The following is a 19,235-nucleotide window of genomic DNA, read 5'->3' as shown; positions in this document are numbered from 1 at the left end:
ACTTTCCCAAGTGTTTAAGTGCAATGCTCTGCATGCAGTATTCACTCAATAAATATTCTTGTTTGTCTGACAGTCCCGCAAATTCTACCTCATTAATGAACTAGGAAAATCTAACCTGGATTGGGAAGACACTACTTCTGAATTACAAGGAGAGGTTGCTCTTTCACTCTGATGAACAGATAGATTCCATAGAGACTGAACTTGTCTATAGGCCAAGTGGAGGGTTGACACAATTTTCATATCCCCTGCTCTCAACTCTATTTAACTCCATCCTGTTCCCCAGGACTTTACCTAAACAGAAAAGGAGAAATCTGATGACTCTGAGCATGGAAAATGGGCTAAAAAATTAGCATATTAATCAAAACAAAACAGTGGAAGACCAGCAGGACCTGCTCCTTTGTCCACGGGGTAATCGCCCCCAATTGTCTGTTCCTGTGATGAAAGGAACTGCAGTGCTTCTTCATTCATTCAATCATATTTATTGACTGCTTACTGTGTGCAGAGCACTGAACTAAGCACTTGGGGGAGTACAATACAACAGTACAAAGACACATTCTCTGTCCTCAACAAGCTTACATTCTAGTGGTGGGGTGGGGGTGGGAAAGGGAAGACAGACATTAATATAAATGCTGTGTGCTCCTAATGTCAGAGCTCCTCCGAAACAGAGATAGCCAGACTTATGTTTCTCTTTTCCTATCCTTCCTGCTCAGTCTCCCTTTTCTTGCTACGTCTATGATCTTCACATACCACCCACTGGGTGCAAAACTTTGCCCTCTCTAACATTTTACTGGATTCAAGGAAATTGCATCTTGCCTTCCTAAACAATATGAGAAAATACTCTTTTTACTGCTTTAGAGAAATATAGTTTAACTCCATTTATTAGAAAAAGTCTTAGGGCATAGTGAGTTTTCTAATTCCCAGTTATTTTCAACTTGGAGTTTAATTTGTTTCAGTGTCTAACATCTTGCATTTGTTTCAGTGATTCTGACAAACTGAATTGCACCGATATAGGACACCTCTATGGTCACACAAAATTGCCTACATAATATTATGAAATAGCTCTTATTGAGAGCTGTATGCTTAACTTTGATATTTCCCCTAAATTTGAGACCTGGAAATACTCTCCCACCACTCCAATCCACAACTCTTACTGTCCTTCCAAATCCTTCATCAGCACATCACAATTGTCCACTGACCTTCTCTCCTGCCTGACCAGCACCACCAGGGTCTCCATTTGGACCTGCTCGACCTTTGGGACCTTCAGGGCCATCTTCTCCTCTTGGCCCGATCTGGCCTACTTCTCCCTGAAAAACAATGTGGTTTTAATGTAAGAAACAAGAATTTGAGTCATGGGATGGGTTGGAAATTGATTGATAACTGAAATGTATACCTTTTTTCGTATTTTTCCCCTAAAGTGGATTACCCAGCTGTCCCTTGACATTCAAGGCAGTTTGGTTGGAGGCGAAATTCTGAGTACCTCATGCTCTCCCATTGGCAGCTTCATTTAAAGCTTCATTCATTTAAAGACATTTCTGCCATCATAGATATGTCCCTCTGCTTTCCACAATTTGTCAGGACTCATGGCCATTTGGGGTTATCAAGCAGGGTGAGGGGAAAGGACGAGGACAGCCAGGCATTGAAGAGGTGGAGCTTAAGCTTGCTGTCAACCAGACTGACAGCAGAGAGCAGGAATATGGTGCAGGGCTGGAGCCTTCTACTGCCACCATGACCATGACTCTCTTTCTACATATATACTATGTATAATATCTACATGTATATGTAGATATACATATTTCATATATTTATAAAATGGTACATTATATTAACACTGCATTTCATCATTAGTTACTTCTAAATAGCATTATTTTATTATTACAATTAACTGGAAGCCTAGGGAAAAGGTAAATTCAGAACTTTCTGCACTGAATATAATAAAATAGGAATACAATAAACTTCAGAGATAAATTATGACTAAAACCTATCAGACAGAAGTCAAATATTTTTCTCTTGAAATACTGAGTATAGCATAATGCTATTTTATACATATTTGTAGATTTTAATTTCAACTCACCCGATCTCCCTTAAGACCCATGTCTCCTTTAAATCCTGGGAAACCATCTTCTCCCTAGAAAACACATAAATTGCAAAGGTTTCTTGAGAAAACCTTTACAAACTAGACTAGTGAGATGACATTTCTAAAATTAGATCAAAACTGACAATATTAGAAACACATATCAGTAAGACAAATTCTCCCACACTTGCTGCAGCTGCTACAGATGCTGTACAGCTGGTACAGCAGTGAACCGGCTGCTACAAGTCACAATGAAATGGACAGAAAGATTATAGAAAGAGGGAAGAGGAAAGAACACTGAATTTCTCAAAGGCAAGGATCATGTCTTCCATCTTTACTGCAATCTCTAGTGGGCTCAGTAGTGAGCACAACACAGAGTAGGTGCTCAATAACTACTATTATTACTAAACCAATACCATCTCTACGCAGATGACACGCAGATTTACATCTCCGCCCCGTCCTCTCCCCCTCCCTTCAGGCTCGCATCTCCTCCTGCCTCCAGGACGTCTCCACCTGTATGTCAGCCCGCCACCTAAAACTCAACACGAGCAAGACTGAGCTCCTTATCTTCCCTCCCAAACCCGGTCCTCTCCCAGACTTCCCTATCACCGTGGATGGCACGACCATCCTTCCCGTCTGTCAGGCCCGCAATCTCGGTGTCATCCTTGACTCGTCTCTCTCGTTCACCCCACACATCCTAACCGTTACCGAGACCTGCCGGTTTCACCTCTACAATATCGCCAAGATTTGCCCTTTCCTCTCCACCCAAACGGCTACCTTACTGTTACAGGCTCTCGTTATATGCCGGCTAGACTACTGTGTCAGCCTTCTCTCTGACCTCCCTTCCTCCTCTCTCGCCCCACTCCAGTCTATTCTTCACTCCGCTGCCCGGCTCATCTTCCTGCAGAAACGATCTGGGCATGTCACTCCCCTTCTTAAACACCTCCAGTGGTTGCCTATCGACCTCCGCTCCAAACAAAAACTCCTCACTCTAGGCTTCAAGGCTCTCCATCACCTTGCCACTTCCTACCTCTCCTCCCTTCTCTCTTTCTACCGCCCACCCCGCATGCTCCGCTCCTCTGCCGCCCACTTCCTCACCGTCCCTCAGTCTCGCCTATCCCGCCGTCGACCCCTGGGTCACGTCCTCCCGCGGTCCTGGAATGCCCTCCCTCCTCACCTCCGCCAAACTGATTCTCTTTCCCTCTTCAAAACCCTACTTAAAACTCACCTCCTCCAAGAGGCCTTCCCAGACTGAGCTCCTCTTCTCCCTCTACTCCCTCTGCCACCCCCCCTTTTACCTCTCCGCAGCTAAACCCTCTTTTTCCCCTTTTCCCTCTGCTCCTCCACCTCTCCCTTCCCATCCCCACAGCACTGTACTCGTCCGCTCAACTGTATATATTTCCATTACCCTATTTATTTTGTTAATGAATTGTACATCGCCTTGATTCTATTTAGTTGCCATTGTTTTTACGAGATGTTCTTCCCCTCCACTCTATTTATTGCCATCATTCTTGTCTGTCCATCTCCCCCGATTAGACTGTAAGCCCGTCAAACAGCAGGGACTGTCTCTATGTGTTGCCGACTTGTTCATCCCAAGCGCTTAGTACAGTGCTCTGCACATAGTAAGCGCTCAATAAATACTATTGAATGAATGAATGAATGAACCCTTAACGTGACATTCCTAAACTCAGACCCAAGGTGCATCTCAAAATGGAGCATAGCTGAACCTCTGTAAGTGTTAGAGACTAACTGGACTCTCTAAATTGGGCTTGAGGAAGAACAAAGCTTAGATCTATTATTCATTTTCATCAACCTTTGTGTCCTTAAGGTAAGAAATTTCCAGAGACATTTTTGCCGTCATAGATGTGTCCCTCTGCTTTCCATAATTTGTCAGGTCCCTGTCTACTTTTTCAAATATATGAATGATCGTTTGAATGATCAATCCCTTTTTGGGGGTAAAGATGTTGAATGTTTGATAAAATGTAGTGTTTCACTCTTTGCTGTACAGTCGCTTAATCATTAGAAATTTCCATTTTGTTTGGTCTAATTAGAGTTAGCTGCTTTCAGACCTGTTCCTCTCCAGGTTTTTATATAACCTCTCTGGCTGATATTGTTGAGTCTCTTTTCTTCTACTTACTGTTCCCTATCTGATGGTGTCCCTCAAAGCTCTATATTTGGGTTCTCATCTCTTCTTATTCTACACTCATTATCTTTAGAACCTCATTAGTTCCCATTGCTTCAACTCCACATTTATGTGGATGATTCCCAAATATTCCTCTATAGCCCAGACCTCTTGCCTTCTCTGAAATCTTGAATAACCTTTCGCCTCTTGGACATTTCTATATGAATGTCCCACTGAAATCTCAGCTCACTATATCCAAATATAGGGCCTCATCTTCCCTTCCAAATCCTCTGTTCCACCTTCCTTGGACATCAACGTTAACACCACAATCCACACATCTTTCCAGCCCATTACCTTAGCCTTATCCTTGACTCCTTCCTTACTTTTAAACTCCATATTCAGTCTCCCACCAAATTGAGCAAGTTCTTCCTCCACAACATTTTCAGAATCTGCCACTTCCTTTCCATCCAAACGGTCACCATATTGATCCAGATACTAATATTCTAACTGGCAACTGTGCCAACCTCCACAATAATCTTCCCTCCTCCATGTACCCCTGACTCTAGTCAAAGACTTTATTGCCCAGATCATCTTTCTAATACATTGTTCTGTGCCTCTCTCCCCACTCTTCTAGTGTCTGCTTCTTTCTAGGCTGAAGTAGAAACTCGTCATTAGCTTTAGAGCACTCAATCAGCTTTCTCCTACTTATCCATTCTGTTGTCTCACTACACCTTAGATTCTACACTTCATTTCTTTCAAGCCAGTATATTCACTATGATATGCTGTCATCACTCTCTCTGTTCACCTTTTCTTTACACTCATCCCTCTGGTAGAACTTAGAGAAGCAGCGTGGCTCAGTGAAAAGAGCACAGGCTTGGGAGTCATAGGTCATGAGTTCAAATCCCTGCTCTGCCACTTGTCAGCTGTGTGACTGTGGGCGAGTCACTTGACTTCTCTGTGCCTCAGTTTCCTCATCTGTAAAATGGGGATTAACTGTGAGCCTCACGTCGGACAACCTGATTACCCTGGATCTCTCCCAGCTTAACAAATGCCAACATCATCATCATCATCATCAACTCCTTGCTTTTTCATACTTTACAAACTTCTGCTTGCCCCATCATCAAAGTCCTTATAAAACCACATCTTCTCAGGAGGTCTTGCCCAACTGATTTCTAAACTATTTCTCTTATGGCCAATTCAGTACTTTTTTTCTCACCTAAGCATTGAGACTCCTATCTGTCTCTTAGGACTTATGGACATTTCTTCAGGCTTTATTTCCTCCTATTTGAAATATAATGAAGAGTCTATATCTCCCCTGCTAAATTGCAACTTCCTTGAAAGCAGGGATCATTTCTGCTAATTTTATTCCACTCTCCTAAGTTCTTAGAACAATACTGGCCCACAGGAGGCACTCAATAAATACTTGTTGATTGAGAGAGAGGCAGGAGGAAGACCTCAAGCCAGATGTCACTTTCACAATATCGCCAATATCCACCCTTTCTTCTCCATCCAAACTGATATCATGCTTGTACAAGCTCTCATACTATCCTGACTAGATTATTGTATCAGCCTCCTCTCAGTTCTACCTTCCTCCTGTCTCTCCCCACTCCAGTCTATTCTTCAGTCCACTGCCTGGATCATCTTCCTACAGAAACAATCTGGGCAAGTCACTCCCCTCCTCAAAAACCTCCAGGGTTACCTATCAACCTTTGCATGAAACAAAAACTCCTCACTCTTGGCTTCAAAGCTCTCCATCACCTTGCCCCCTCTTACCTCACCTCCCTTCTCTCATTCTACTGCCCACCCCATACACTCCGCTCCTCTGCCGCTTACCTCCTCATGGTCCCCCATTCATGCCTGTGCTGCCATCGACCCCTGGCCCATGTCCTACTGCTGTCCTGGAATGCCCTCCCTCCTCACATCTGCCAAACTAACTCTCTTCCCCTCTTCAAAGCCCTCCTGAGAGCTCACCTCCTCCAGGAGGCCTTCCCAGACTCAGTTCCCTTTTCCCTCTGCCCCACCCCCCAACCTCTGCTCTTCCCCTTTCCCTCAACACTGTGCTCATTTGTATATATAATTTATTACCCTATTTATTTTGTTAATGAGGTGTATATCTCCTTGATTCTATTTGTCTTGATGATGTTGTCTTGTTTTTGTTTAGTTCTCTTTTGCTTTGCCATCTGTCTCCCCCCTTTAGACTGTGAGCCTGTCATTGGGAAGAGATTGTCTCTATCTGTTGCTGAATTGTACATTCCAAGCACTTAGTATAGTGCTCTGAACATAGTAAGCACTCTGAACATAGTAAGCACTCAATAAATACTACTGAATGAAAGTCAAGATTCGAGAACAAGATACAGTGGGAGGGGGGCTAGGAAGGAACACAGTTCATAAGCTGGAGTCTAGCAGGAAGAGAGAGAGGACAACTAAGAGAGAGTGAGTTGGACGAGTGCCTTAGAGTTAATTGTGAGAGTATTATCTGCTTAGAATAGCAGAGAGAGTTAAGGTGTGTCTCAGACAGTTTGACTTCACAGTTGCAGTCCACCGGGGCCACAGCTCTCCAGATAGGCTCATCTTCCTTTCTCTCAGTGGAATTTAGCACACAAATGAAAATTCCAGATAAATTCCATGTCCCCCTCAGTCTGGATTCTCCAGTAACATAATGAAGGCTTTTAATAACCTTCTTCATTTTGAAAGATTCTTCATATCTGGGGAAGCAAGTTAAGAATATCAGCTCCACACTGGGGTTTTCATTCTACCCACTTTGGGAAAGAAACTTTTCCTGGATGCCTTGACAATTTGTCAACATGACATTTTTCAGGACTGGTGTCTGGAAGAATCATTTTTCTTCCCAACTGGAATATATTTAAATCTTTTAAAACATGCTGAACATTGGAAGATAGAAATCCATCATTAAGATCCCTGTCTCTATTGGGAGATAGATTCCCTGGGTTCTGAGAGTTGTAAAAGTTTCTGCAGTGTAACTGGAAATTTTCAAGACCCCCAACTTATGTTTGTAGCAATGGACAGAACACTGAGGTGTGCCCCTGTGTTACTCAGTCAAGATCATGGCAATAGTCTTCTGTTATCAATCAATCTATAGTATACACTGAGTGTTTATCATTTACAGAGCACAGTGCAATACAATACAGTTGGTAGACAAGACCACTCCCCTCAAGTAAATAAGGGCAACTGGAATTCCAGATGTGTGTGGAATATCAGAATATCCACACTTAGATGGTGTGGAGTAGGGGAAGGAAATATAAAATTCATATTAACAGTTGTGCACTGAATTTTAATTCAAGTGAACTGAAATTCTGCCCCATCCTCAAAGAGAAGGATTTTGCTCTTCAAAGTTGTACAAACCAAATTCAAATACCGAGTAGGAATAGAGAATCAAATTAGTGAACCAAGCTGCTGATCTTTCCATATTGATAGATACAGTGTTAGTGTTAGTTCAGACATCAGAGCCTAGGAGGAGTATTTTGTACATTTTAGATACCAGAAGAAAACTAGATACCCTTATACATCAATTCAAGCCTTTGGGCACACTCTTTAAGAGTCCTAAGACTTCATAAATGACTGAATCCTGACAATCAAGGACTTAAATGCATCCCAAGGCTTTCTGATAAAGTACCTCTAGCAAATGCCTGTAAAAGCCACTCAGGATTGTCTGTGGGACTTAAATGCCAGACTCTCATTAAGAACTCTATAAAGAAGTCCCTTAAAGAGCTATCAAGTACAAAAATCTGGCCCAGACTCACATGATAGGGCAGGTGGGAATTAAAAGCCATATCCTAGTATTGTGTAAATCATTATTTCCTAATGGATAATAAAAGATGCTTATAACGAAAGTCATTTTTAATGGGATGAGCAGAGAGACCTACAGATTTAATTTCTGACGACTTTAGCTCATTGATGTAACCTTTCCATGATCATTTGAAAGAAGCTAATACAGGAAAGAAGCCGATCCTCACAAATCTGCCAAATATATCCATGTTTTAGGAATGTGGTTTGTAGTGAAAAAATATATTTTAAATACAAAGCTAGCATTAAACTATTTGTTCTTTTATTAAGAAATGATAGTAAAAATATGATCAAGAAGCAGCATTGCATACTGGTTAGAGCACAGGCCTGGGAGTCAAGAGGACCTGGGTTCCTGTTCTGGCTCTGCCACTTGGCTGCTGTGTGACCTTCAGGCAACTCACTTCATGTCTCTGTGCCTCATTACCTCATTTGTAAAATGGGAGTTAAGTATGTGAGTCCCATGTGGAACATGAATTGTGTCTAACCCGACTGTCTGGTATCTACCCCAGCACTTAGAAGAGTGCCTGGCACACAGTTAGCACTTAACGAATGACATTAAAAAAAAAAAAATCAAGAGATTGCATTTGCACTTACACCACTCAGTCTACAGTATAAATACATATGAAGCAACTGAATCCAAAATAGACTATGGTGCAACAATAGTGGTAAAATGAAGACTTTACATGAATAAAAAGTTTTTATTATATCAATAAAAAAGTTTGGCCTGTACAATACAGAATGAAGCCACAGCTCTTTTTTTCATTTGCTTGAATTATTTAGATAATTGCTTCAACATAACTTAATTTTTGTTCTGGCAAAACAGAACAAACAAGACAGACACCTATTAAAACTGTAATTTTTACAAATCCAAAAAAACATAGTTTTCTTTCTCCAACTTTATACAGAGTTCTATGATACACCACAGGGAGAGGAAACATTATGTCTAAATAATGGGATTTTAGGTAGCCTACTTTATTATTTTTTTTCCCTGAGTAGATCCTCAATTTTTGTACTCACCCTCCCTTCTGCACCACCTCTACACTTGCATCCATAGCCCTTAAGCTCTTGTTTTTTCCCACATCCCCAACCCCACAACATCCATTCAATCATATTTACTGACCACTTACTGTGTGCAAAGCACTCTACAAAGCACTGGAGAAACATTTACATTCAATCACTATACACTCCTATTTCGCCTAAAGGTATTTCAACATTTGTCTTCCCCCTGTACTGTAAGCGCTTTTTGGGCAGGGAGTATATCTATCAATTCTACTGCATTGTTCTCTCCCAAATATCTAACTCATGTGAAATGCTCAATAAAAGCCACTGATAGACTGACTGATATTTCTACAGATGTTCCTGGGCTAAATGCTTTCTGTGCATTTTACAGTGGATATTAGTATCAAAGCAAAGATATTTTGTTGTCAGTGTAATCACTGAAATCATTTGATCTCAGTAATGTTTCAAATGTCATGAAAGTGATATAAACAATACGTGCCTTTTCAACAACTATGCTGATAGTAATAATTATAATGATAATAGTAATATTTGTTAAAGGCCTACTTTGTGTCAAGCACTGTACTAAGAGCTGAAGTAGATAATTAGGTTCCACATAGAGCTCTCAGTTTAAGTAGGAGAGAGGACAAGTATTGATTCTCCATTTTGCAGATGAGGGAACTAAGACACAGAGAAGGTTAGTAACTTAAACAAGGTCATACAGAGGACAAGTGACAATTGGAATTAGAACCCAGGTCCTCTGACTCCCAGGCCCATGTTCTTTCCACTAGGCCACACTGATTCTCAAGCAGTTTTAGTAAGGCAAGGAAAAAAAATCCCCTTTTCTGAGATCAGATATAAATACAAACAAATATGATTTTGCTTTATGCTATGGCACATAGCAAAAACATTAAAGGAAGAAAACAATAAATATGCAGGATTAGAAATAAGAGATAAATACGAAATCCCACTAACATAATTTGTCTGCTTACAGGTTAGGAACTGAACAAATGTCAAGAAAATAATCCTTTACCTTTTCACCTTTGGAGCCCTTCAGACCTCTGACACCATCTGCTCCCTACAATGAAAATAAGAGCAAAATGAAAATAACATTTTTCCATTTCAAAAAATTGTAGATTGTGCAAAGTATTTTTCATTCTTACCTTCACCCCCCGAGGGCCAGGGTAGCCAATGGGTCCCTGTGGACCAGGCGGACCCTAAAAGATAGAAGATGCAATTTAAATACCTATCCATGGACCCATTTACCTAGTAATTTAATAAAAGTAGTCAGATTGTTCTTAACTGAGTTTATAACAGCCTTGCCTGATGACGTTTGTAGACAACTTATATGAACAGCATAAAAGATACAGATTTTTAGTCCCTCTAAAGAAGTGAATCAAGTTAAAGGAAAATTCTAAAATACTTATAATTTGTAAAATATGAAAATAGAAACTAAACGGTTCAGAATCTCACTGTGGCCAAATATAAAATATTGCACGATACATATTTTTTTCACTTATTTTTATTAGAAGACTAAAGAACCTGCAGCACTGAGAAAAAGCTAAGTATACCACCATATTTTTATAGTGAATCCATAATCATTTTTATTTTTATCATGTAAAACTTTTCCTGAAATTAGTTGTAAAGGGTTAATATGAGCTTCCTTAAAACACAATTTCTGCAGTTAATTAAATTTCATCATTTTAACAAGTATTCTGAAACAAGCAGGCCTCCCTGAAAATATCTCATTGCACTCATTATTTAAAATCCAGCTTAGGTTTTTTAAGAGGATGCTGCTAGCTAGCCTTCATGCACAGTGGACCTAATAAAAGGATGTAGGATTAAATGTCACATGAAAAATTTGGTTGAACGATTGTGAGAACTTCCTGATTATCAGGATGATCAAATATAGTAGTGGGAAATAGAGGAAAGTGATGAAGTAGTCTCCCATTTAATAATATCTGGAAAAGTTGTTTTTTGTCTGCACATTACTTGTTATACTTTGCTGTCTGGAGGTAGCAGTTTTCCCAGATGATATTTTAAGTCTCTCCCAGGCCTGTGGCAACATAATTACACAATTACAACATTGATTAATTCTGCATGTGGTCTTTAGAGCAGAAACTAGCATTTTGGAAGCTCTGGCTCCAGCTCCAGGGTATGTTGCAGGTAGGGAGATTTAAAGAGCAGAACTGCCTGGCACTTTAAGTAAATAATGATAATAATAATGTGAATAATAATAATAATAATAATCCATCCACACAACAATCACGCCCATAAGGAAATTATTCGGATACTAACATCATTCTTAGCACAGTTCAGAGAGAAGGTAGTTAAAAGTAGCTGAATTATTAGAGTGTTAATAATAATAATGATAATAATGTTGATATTTGTTAAGCGCAGAGCACTGTTGTAAGTGCTGGGGTATACAGGCTAATCAGGTTGTCCCACATGAGGCTCACAGTCTTAATCCCCATTTTACAAATGAGGTAACTGAAGCACAGAGAAGCTGTGACTTGCCCACAGTCACACAGATGACAAGTGGCAGAGCCAGGATTCAAACCCATGACCTCTGACTCCCAAGCCCCCATGGTCTTTCCACTGAGCCACACTGCTTCTCTGCGCTAGTAACCCTAATACACAACTGCCAGGACCATCAACACCCACGTTACTGGGGCAGGGAAGAGCTTGATGGGGGATCAGCCATTGGGAGGAAGCAATGGGATCTAGAAAAGACAGCCTCTCCAAACTGTTGATTATGTGAAGCAACCTGCTTCGCTGGCCACTAAGATTGCTTCTGTGTGTCTCCAATAATGTGTCTCATTAAAATAAAAATACTTATAATGAATCCTTTGATGGTTTTCAATTCCATCAGTGATTTCTAAATAGGTGTCCTGGTCTTTTTTCTGGTAATGATCCTCTTATTAAGCAGAGCAGATAGCATGAGCTATAATGGAAAATACAATGTTCCAAGTTATCTGTCCAAACACATGCTGGTTTATTATGAGAGACTTGAACAAATGTTAAGATAATACTGTATTTTAAGAAAAGCTGGAGAAGTTGTTAAATGGTAATCAGTAAACCCATCTGACAGTGAATGCGGCATCTGAATAAAAGGTTCTATCTCTATAATTCAAACTTTTAGGTAAACCATATTAAGAGAAAATGGTACATTCATGGTTCATTAGCTTGGAAACCTATTATTGACCTGATAAAGTAAAGCACATTGATATTAAGCTTTGAAACGTACCAGAGCTCCTTTCTCTCCAGATTGGCCTTCTTTACCAGGATGACCCTGAATAAGACAAAAATATATTTTTTATGAGAGTAATGAATTAATTTAAATATGCATTACCTCATTCATTCCTTTTCCCCAGGAATGTAGCTTTCTTTCAAGGTTGCTAAACTGTTTATCTTTATTTTTAAAAGATGCTTACTCTGTAAGTGTCTTGTGGGCAGGGACTATGTCAACTGATTCTGTTGTAGTGTATTCTAACAAGTGCTTTGTACAGTGTTCTGCACACAAAATAAGTGCTCAATAAATATGACTGAATGATGGATAGTTTGTAATAATATTTAAAACAAAGTACTTGGAAAGAACAATTAATGAAAATGATAAGTGCCTTTAGGGATGACATCTCCCAACTCAAAGGTTCATGCTTCAGCCAACAAACTACAAACAATGATTTTGTTTTTCAAAGACATTAAAATTTGTCTTTCACTGAATATCTGAAATATGTTCAGGCTGAAAGAATGAATATATATTCCTGCCTCAAAAAACCAATTTTTTTAAAATCTTGGTTTTTGTTTTTTGGTTTTTTTTAATAGTATTAAACACTTACTATGTGCCAGGCACTGCTCCAAGCAATGGGTAGATACAAGGTATTCAAGTTGATCACAGTCCATGTCCCACTTGGGACTCACAGTCTTAATCCCAATTTTACAGATGAGGTAACTGAGGCACAGAGACATTAAGTGACTTCCCCAAGGTCACACAGCAGACAAGTGGCAGAGCTGGGATTAGTCCTTCTGACTCCAAGGCCCATGATCTACCAAAAGGTCATGCTGGTCTTCTAAGGGAAAATTACTGACCTCGAAATGTTGATTTATGGTTTTAAATTACAAATTAAGTAAATGACAGAGTGAAAGACTCTTGATTTATATGGTAGAGTATCATGAGTAACAGGAATCCACAGGTAACCTGTATTTAATCATTAGTGTCAGACTACTTTCCCTTCAATCTTTTTATATGAGCTGCTAAGACTGCAAAATGTATTATTGTGCATAGCACCTCTTTCCCCGTCCCTGTCCATTTTAGGGTGTAGTTGCTAAGGAACAGTGAAATGATGGAAAGTCATGAAATGAGAGGAAAAGAAAAGGCCCAGAATAATGAGCTTTCAAATAACATACAACTGACTAGATACTCCAAATTCAGCATTAAGTATGTACATTGAGATTCAAAATGGCATTCAGAAGATTATCTTATCACTGATTGCTACAATCACTTCTCATTAAGAATAGGATTCATATTGTACCTCTTGTCACTCAAGGGAGGTGAAAAAAGTGGCAGACGTTGTTAACCTCTTTCCAGGGCTGGAGAGCAATATGTGAATATGGGTGTCATTGAAAAAATCATTCCAGGCATTAACCGGTATATTACAATCTGAGCTTTGTTATGCATATCCTCTGATATACTTAAAAGAATTATGATATTGTAAAATCTTCAAGAATTTTTGTAAGAACATTAGAAGTTATGTAAAGATGAGGAGGGAATTTTCATGCTTGTAAGAATAATTCCAGGCGAATCATGAATTATGAGTACTTCTAAGATAACCAAATCTATTAAAAAATGTGAGTATGGAGTATGGGGATAATATTGGTACTTTTGATATAGTTATCTGACCACTTGAAAATTGGAATTTGGTACCCACTTTCATTTGCAATAATATTGTATTTTGTCTTCCTTCTAAGCTATGTTTGGCACTCATGTAAAGCTGTCAGCACCACAAGCCATGAGATACCTAGAAATGGAAACCCTAGAATAGACCTAGGAAGAAGAAGGTTTTATCCACAGCTCACAGAAAATTTGGAGAAAGCCTTCAACATAAAGAAAAATACCTTCTAAAGAAACAAATGCTTTGAAAGGAATGCATTCAGCCACACAGACTTGCATAGTAGGGATGTGCAACAAACTATAAAATCTATTCTTAGATGCCTTTGTCAAACCTTTGTCTTATATCTGTCCTCAGAGCTCAATTTACATAACCTTCAAAATGAGGGAATCAAACAATATGAAGAAACTAAAAAGACACTAATTATATTAACTTACAGGCGGTCCATCAGCACCAGCGAGTCCTGCAAGACCAGGCTTTCCTTGTGGTCCCTAGACACACAAACACACACACACACACACACAAAGATAAAGGATACACAATAAATTGATGGAAGGAGGTAAACATATATGCACATATACTTCAGTACCAAATAACCCAGCAATAGGATTTACAATTGCACAAGTAGGGATTAATTGCGGGTATTAAATATTGAACATGGATTTTATCAGCCTTGGGAAATTAGAAAGCTTTATGAACATTTACAGTTTATTTTCAGAAAGAAAATAGGATAAAGGTTTTGTATTATGGAAAATTCACCATTGGAAAATGATTGCTAGTGGGTTTATCTACCCTGGTGCTTCTAAGTGTTGCTTTATTTCTTAAATGTGTACAAATTAGAAAATATGCAAATGGTTACATAATTGAACAATATCATGAAATTAAATGAAAGAAAATGGGTAAAGTTCTGAGAAAAGATTACATTATCAACTTATGGCAAAAGGAAATATAAAAAGTAAGAATAGTGGCATAACCTCAAAAGAATTAGTAATGTCCCCAACCTACAGAAAACCTATTTTTAATCTCCTCAAAATCTCTAAATGCTCAAATAAGATATCAATCAATCAATTGCATTTGTTAAGCACATACTGTGTGCAGAACATAGTACTAACCGCTTGGGAGAGGACAATATAACAGAGTTGGTAGACGAATTCCCTGCCTACAAGACTGTAAGCTCAGTGGGCAAGGAATGTGTCCATTTATTGCTATACTGTACTCTCTCAAGCACTTAGTACAGTGCTTTGCACACAGTAAGTGCTCAATAAATTCAATTGAATGAATTAATGTTCTTATATTCTAGAGGAAGGGGTATAGGGAAGGGTACAGCTGAGGTGAGGAGGCACAGAAAGCGGCATGAAGAGAGACCTGGATGGGATGAAGGGGCACAGGAAGGGGCCTGGGAGAGGTACAGAGAAGGAGGGGCCTGGCTGGGGTGAAGGGGCATGGGGAGGAGTGTGGGTAGTGGCCCAGCTGGGGTAAGGAGGCACAGGAAGGTACGGCAAGGGCCCAACCAGGGTTTGGGGGCAGTGATAGAGGCCTGGATGGAGTGATGGACTCAAGGAAGGGTATGGGGAGGGCCCCTGCTGAGATGAAGAGACACAGGAAGGGGCATGGGAAGGGGCAGTGAGAGGGGCCCGTCCAGGGTGAAAGGACATGGGGAGGGGTCCGCCCAGGGTGAGGAGGCACGGAGGGGACCCTGTTGTTTTCACACTCCTAGCCCTTGCCTCACCCATCAGCATGGCCCCCACATTACAGACTCTCATTTATTTTATATTTTTTTCTTCCCTATCTCCTTGATTCCTGCTTGGAACAGCATATTACTGTACACTAAGTAAATTATAAAGGGGAACAGACCAATGGCCCCCTATTAACCCAGAAGCACTGTAATACTCTCCTCTTCACAAATCTTCCTTTCATAAAAAAATCTTAACTTTAGCTATCATGTGATTATTTTGCTGCTTGAACAATTTACAAACATTTCTTCTTTGATTTACTCTCTGATAAATTTAGTGCTCGGAGGGTCTAATCCCCCTGAAGAGGAAACTGTTCCCTGGGAGTAAATTAAGGTCACTAGTGAGATTATTAACCATTTTGAGCCACTAGGGCAACAGAGGCAGCATGTAGGCAGTTGCAAACTGAAAAGCTTGAAAAGAATAGAGACAGAGTGGTGAGAGCCCACTGTGTCTAGACATCCAGGAGAGTGTAGGCCTGTTTAATGTTCACAGAGCAGTAATCTTTTTTCAAGCAGTCCAGTATTAAGCATACACTGCTTACTGTTAATTTAGTACTCTTTATTATTTGACACAAAGGTTTGTATTTACATCAATTCCTATGGCAGTTCATGATATTTCATTCAGGTCTCATTTTTTTTCCTCTATAATTACAAGATTGAGGACTGCTAGAAATCTATGCTCCCTGTAGGCTCTCTTCAAATACCAGAAGAACCCCTCATGTAATTGGAAACTGTTTCCAATTGGACATTCTTCCCCCATCTGGTCAGGAATTTCTTCAAATCAGTTGAGACCTAGCTAATAGTGAAAATTGCCTTGATTGTTCAGAGACCAAACTGCTGTTCAGACATCAGAGTTGTGTTTATCTTAGCCTGGTTTAAGAATATCATTGTTAGAGCATTCTTCTCCGTTGTAACAGAAAAGCATATGATTATGACTCAGGTGTATCCTTTTGCTACCATCTCGTAGTTCCAAGTGGCAGGTAGGCTAAATTTCTTTTTGGGTATTTGGGCTGGACCTGACCTACCTTCAGTCTGGTTCCAAGAACTTCAACACTGAGAGGATTCCACAAAAGCAAAAATAATAATAATAATAACAATGTTGGTATTTGTTAAGCGCTTACTACGCGCAGAGGACTGTTCTAAGTGCTGGGGTAGATACAGGGTAATCAGCTTGTCCCATGTGAGGTTCACAGTCTTAATCCCCATTTTACAGATGAGGGAACTAAGGCACAGAGAAGTTAAGTGACTTTCCCACAGTCACACAGCTGACAAGTCACAGAACCTGGATTTGAATCCATGACCTCTGACTCCCAAGCCCCTGCTCTTTCCACTGAGCCACGCTGCTTCTCACTCCAACCACAAATAATGAACAATCCACTGGAGTTTCCTTTAATTGACTCTGGCTTACCAAACCACCTGAAGATTCATCTGCTCAAACTCATCTGTTCAAACACATGAGGCTGTAGTACACCATATATCATCTGGTGATTTGTTGATCTATGTAAATTTAGATTTGTAAATACTTGAGGTTGGAAATTACTGGAATTTTGATGAATCACTTTAAGCATTTGACTTCCTATTTAATTATGTTACTTTGATAAATCTGTGACAAATTGAGATGATGTTGGCTGCAGTCCTGATATTGGGGTGAAGGGATGCTAAAATTACCTGCTGTTGCAACTCAATCTTCACACAGTATTTATGGAGCTCTTACACTGGGCAGCCCACTGTACTAATTGCTAACGAGCGTTCAACAAGCTTCTGGTATTCCACTTCAATTGAGGGCCTGAACCAATCAGGATCCGGGTAGGATGCAAGAATGGGAATGGCAAGTATTCAATAAATACTACTGATTAATTTGATTAATGACCTAAAATGACTCGTTAAGGCTGAAAGCTTTGAAAACTTTCCCTAGCATTGCAACAACAGTTTAGAACAGGCTCTGATTAGATATTGCCTCTGATAGGTTGGGCACAGTCCCCAGTGAATCAGGGAGGGTCTCCAGGAGAGACTTGGCAATTGCCTGGGATGGATGACTCTTCTATCCAAGGTTCTCCTTGTTGGATGATTTCTCAACTGCTTTAATTAAATCTATGAATCGGGGACAGTGTGGAGGGGAAGGAGAGGTATAGGAACATGTGAGTTCTCAGAGTGAGTTCTGAGATGGGACTAAGTGAGTCGTTGTCCAACAAATATTTCCCAATTCTGCAGACAATTTTCCATGAATATTTATCACTGAATGTTCAATTTGAACAATATAAAATCAGATTATAAATAGATTTTTCAATTCAAATGCTAATAGATATGGAGCAGCATGAAGCAGCATGGCACAGTGGGTAGAGTATGGGCATGGGAGTCAGAAGGTCATGGGTTCTAATCCCGGCTCTGCCATTTGTCTGCTGTTTGACCTTGGGCAAGTTACTTAACTTCTCTGTGTCTCAGTTAGCTCATCTGTAAAATGGGGGTTGAGACTGTGAGCCTCACGTGGGACAGGGACTGCATCCAATCGGATTTGCTTGTATCCCCTCCAGTGTACAGTGTACAGTACAGTGGCTGTTACACAGGAAGCGCTTAACATAATACCATAATTACTGTCATTATCATTATTACCACCATTATTATATGGGTTCTATTTTCAGATCTACTTTAATATTATCAATTTGAAATCAACTTGGAGTTTGCAAACCAGTCGGTACCACTGTTTCTTTTCATAGAGATGCATTTAATATTAGTGACATGGAGTCACTGAAATCGAAATACAGAAAATAGTCAATTGCCAGTATCAGTCAGTGTCAAAAAAGATTATTCCTTTTGGTTAGCTCATAGCACAACATGACATGACATTTTGGTGCATAGACTGACATCAACATTACCTGGTAATTGCTTATTCGTAGAATTTTGGGTAAAAACAAACTACTGCATTATTACAATTTGCCTTTGGAAGGGTCTATGGGAGGGAAAAAATGAGTAGATAAGGAGGAAGGAAGAGTTAAGAGTCAAGAAGAGATGGGGAGGCTAGAGTCTTTCATCTCCAAGGTTGCCAAGCAATAAAACTTGGGGAAGTAAGAACAAAAAAAGATAGTAAAGCTAAAGTAACAACACATTTCTACAGTTTCTGTTCTTTTTGAAGCAACTAATGAACATCAGTAGTTCAAGGACTGAAGAAACTCACACATTGCACTCCACTACTGGCAGAGTAGAACAAATGTGAGTTCTCCGATTTGTCATATTGACATTGATACAGATATAAAGATATATTATATATATAATGCTAGAAAAGTTAATGGGCACATCTCCTGCTTGGTTTTAATAATAAATCTTGCAGCTGCATCAGAATAGAAAAGATGATGAAAACAACAGGAAGGGCCATTGAGTGCCTCATCTGAGATGAATGAAATACACTTTGGGGAAAGCTTGAGGAATGCTGGACATGTATATTCCACCCTTTCCCTATAATAGCATTACCTCAAGGTAAGTATGTAGAGTTGTAAAGCTCCCAGATATAGAAAGTGTCCAGATGGAACTTGAGAGAGAATGAGGTGGAATAATGGTGAGGGCAGGTGTTGAAAATTTAGGAAAACTCCATAGAGAAAAGAGGGAAAAAAAAATCTCAGTATGATT

General features: G+C 39.8%; 1 protein-coding gene across 1 annotated transcript in view; it reads right to left on the bottom strand.

Moving 5' to 3' along the window:
- Window positions 1–19,235, bottom strand: part of COL11A1 (collagen type XI alpha 1 chain) — a 278,405-nt gene that overhangs the window by 137,359 nt on the left and 121,811 nt on the right. Inside the window, exons 25-30 of the mRNA XM_029063929.2 lie at window positions 14,320–14,373; window positions 12,241–12,285; window positions 10,157–10,210; window positions 10,027–10,071; window positions 2,072–2,125; window positions 1,197–1,304 (exon numbers count right to left, since the gene is read on the bottom strand). Of these exons, the coding sequence (XP_028919762.1) occupies window positions 1,197–1,304; window positions 2,072–2,125; window positions 10,027–10,071; window positions 10,157–10,210; window positions 12,241–12,285; window positions 14,320–14,373 (360 nt within the window). The remainder of the gene's footprint in view (window positions 1–1,196; window positions 1,305–2,071; window positions 2,126–10,026; window positions 10,072–10,156; window positions 10,211–12,240; window positions 12,286–14,319; window positions 14,374–19,235) is intronic.

This window comes from Ornithorhynchus anatinus, chromosome 4, assembly GCF_004115215.2.
Source record: "Ornithorhynchus anatinus isolate Pmale09 chromosome 4, mOrnAna1.pri.v4, whole genome shotgun sequence".
Classification (NCBI taxonomy): domain Eukaryota; kingdom Metazoa; phylum Chordata; class Mammalia; order Monotremata; family Ornithorhynchidae; genus Ornithorhynchus; species Ornithorhynchus anatinus.
This window is presented reverse-complemented; position numbering and strand designations above follow the sequence as displayed.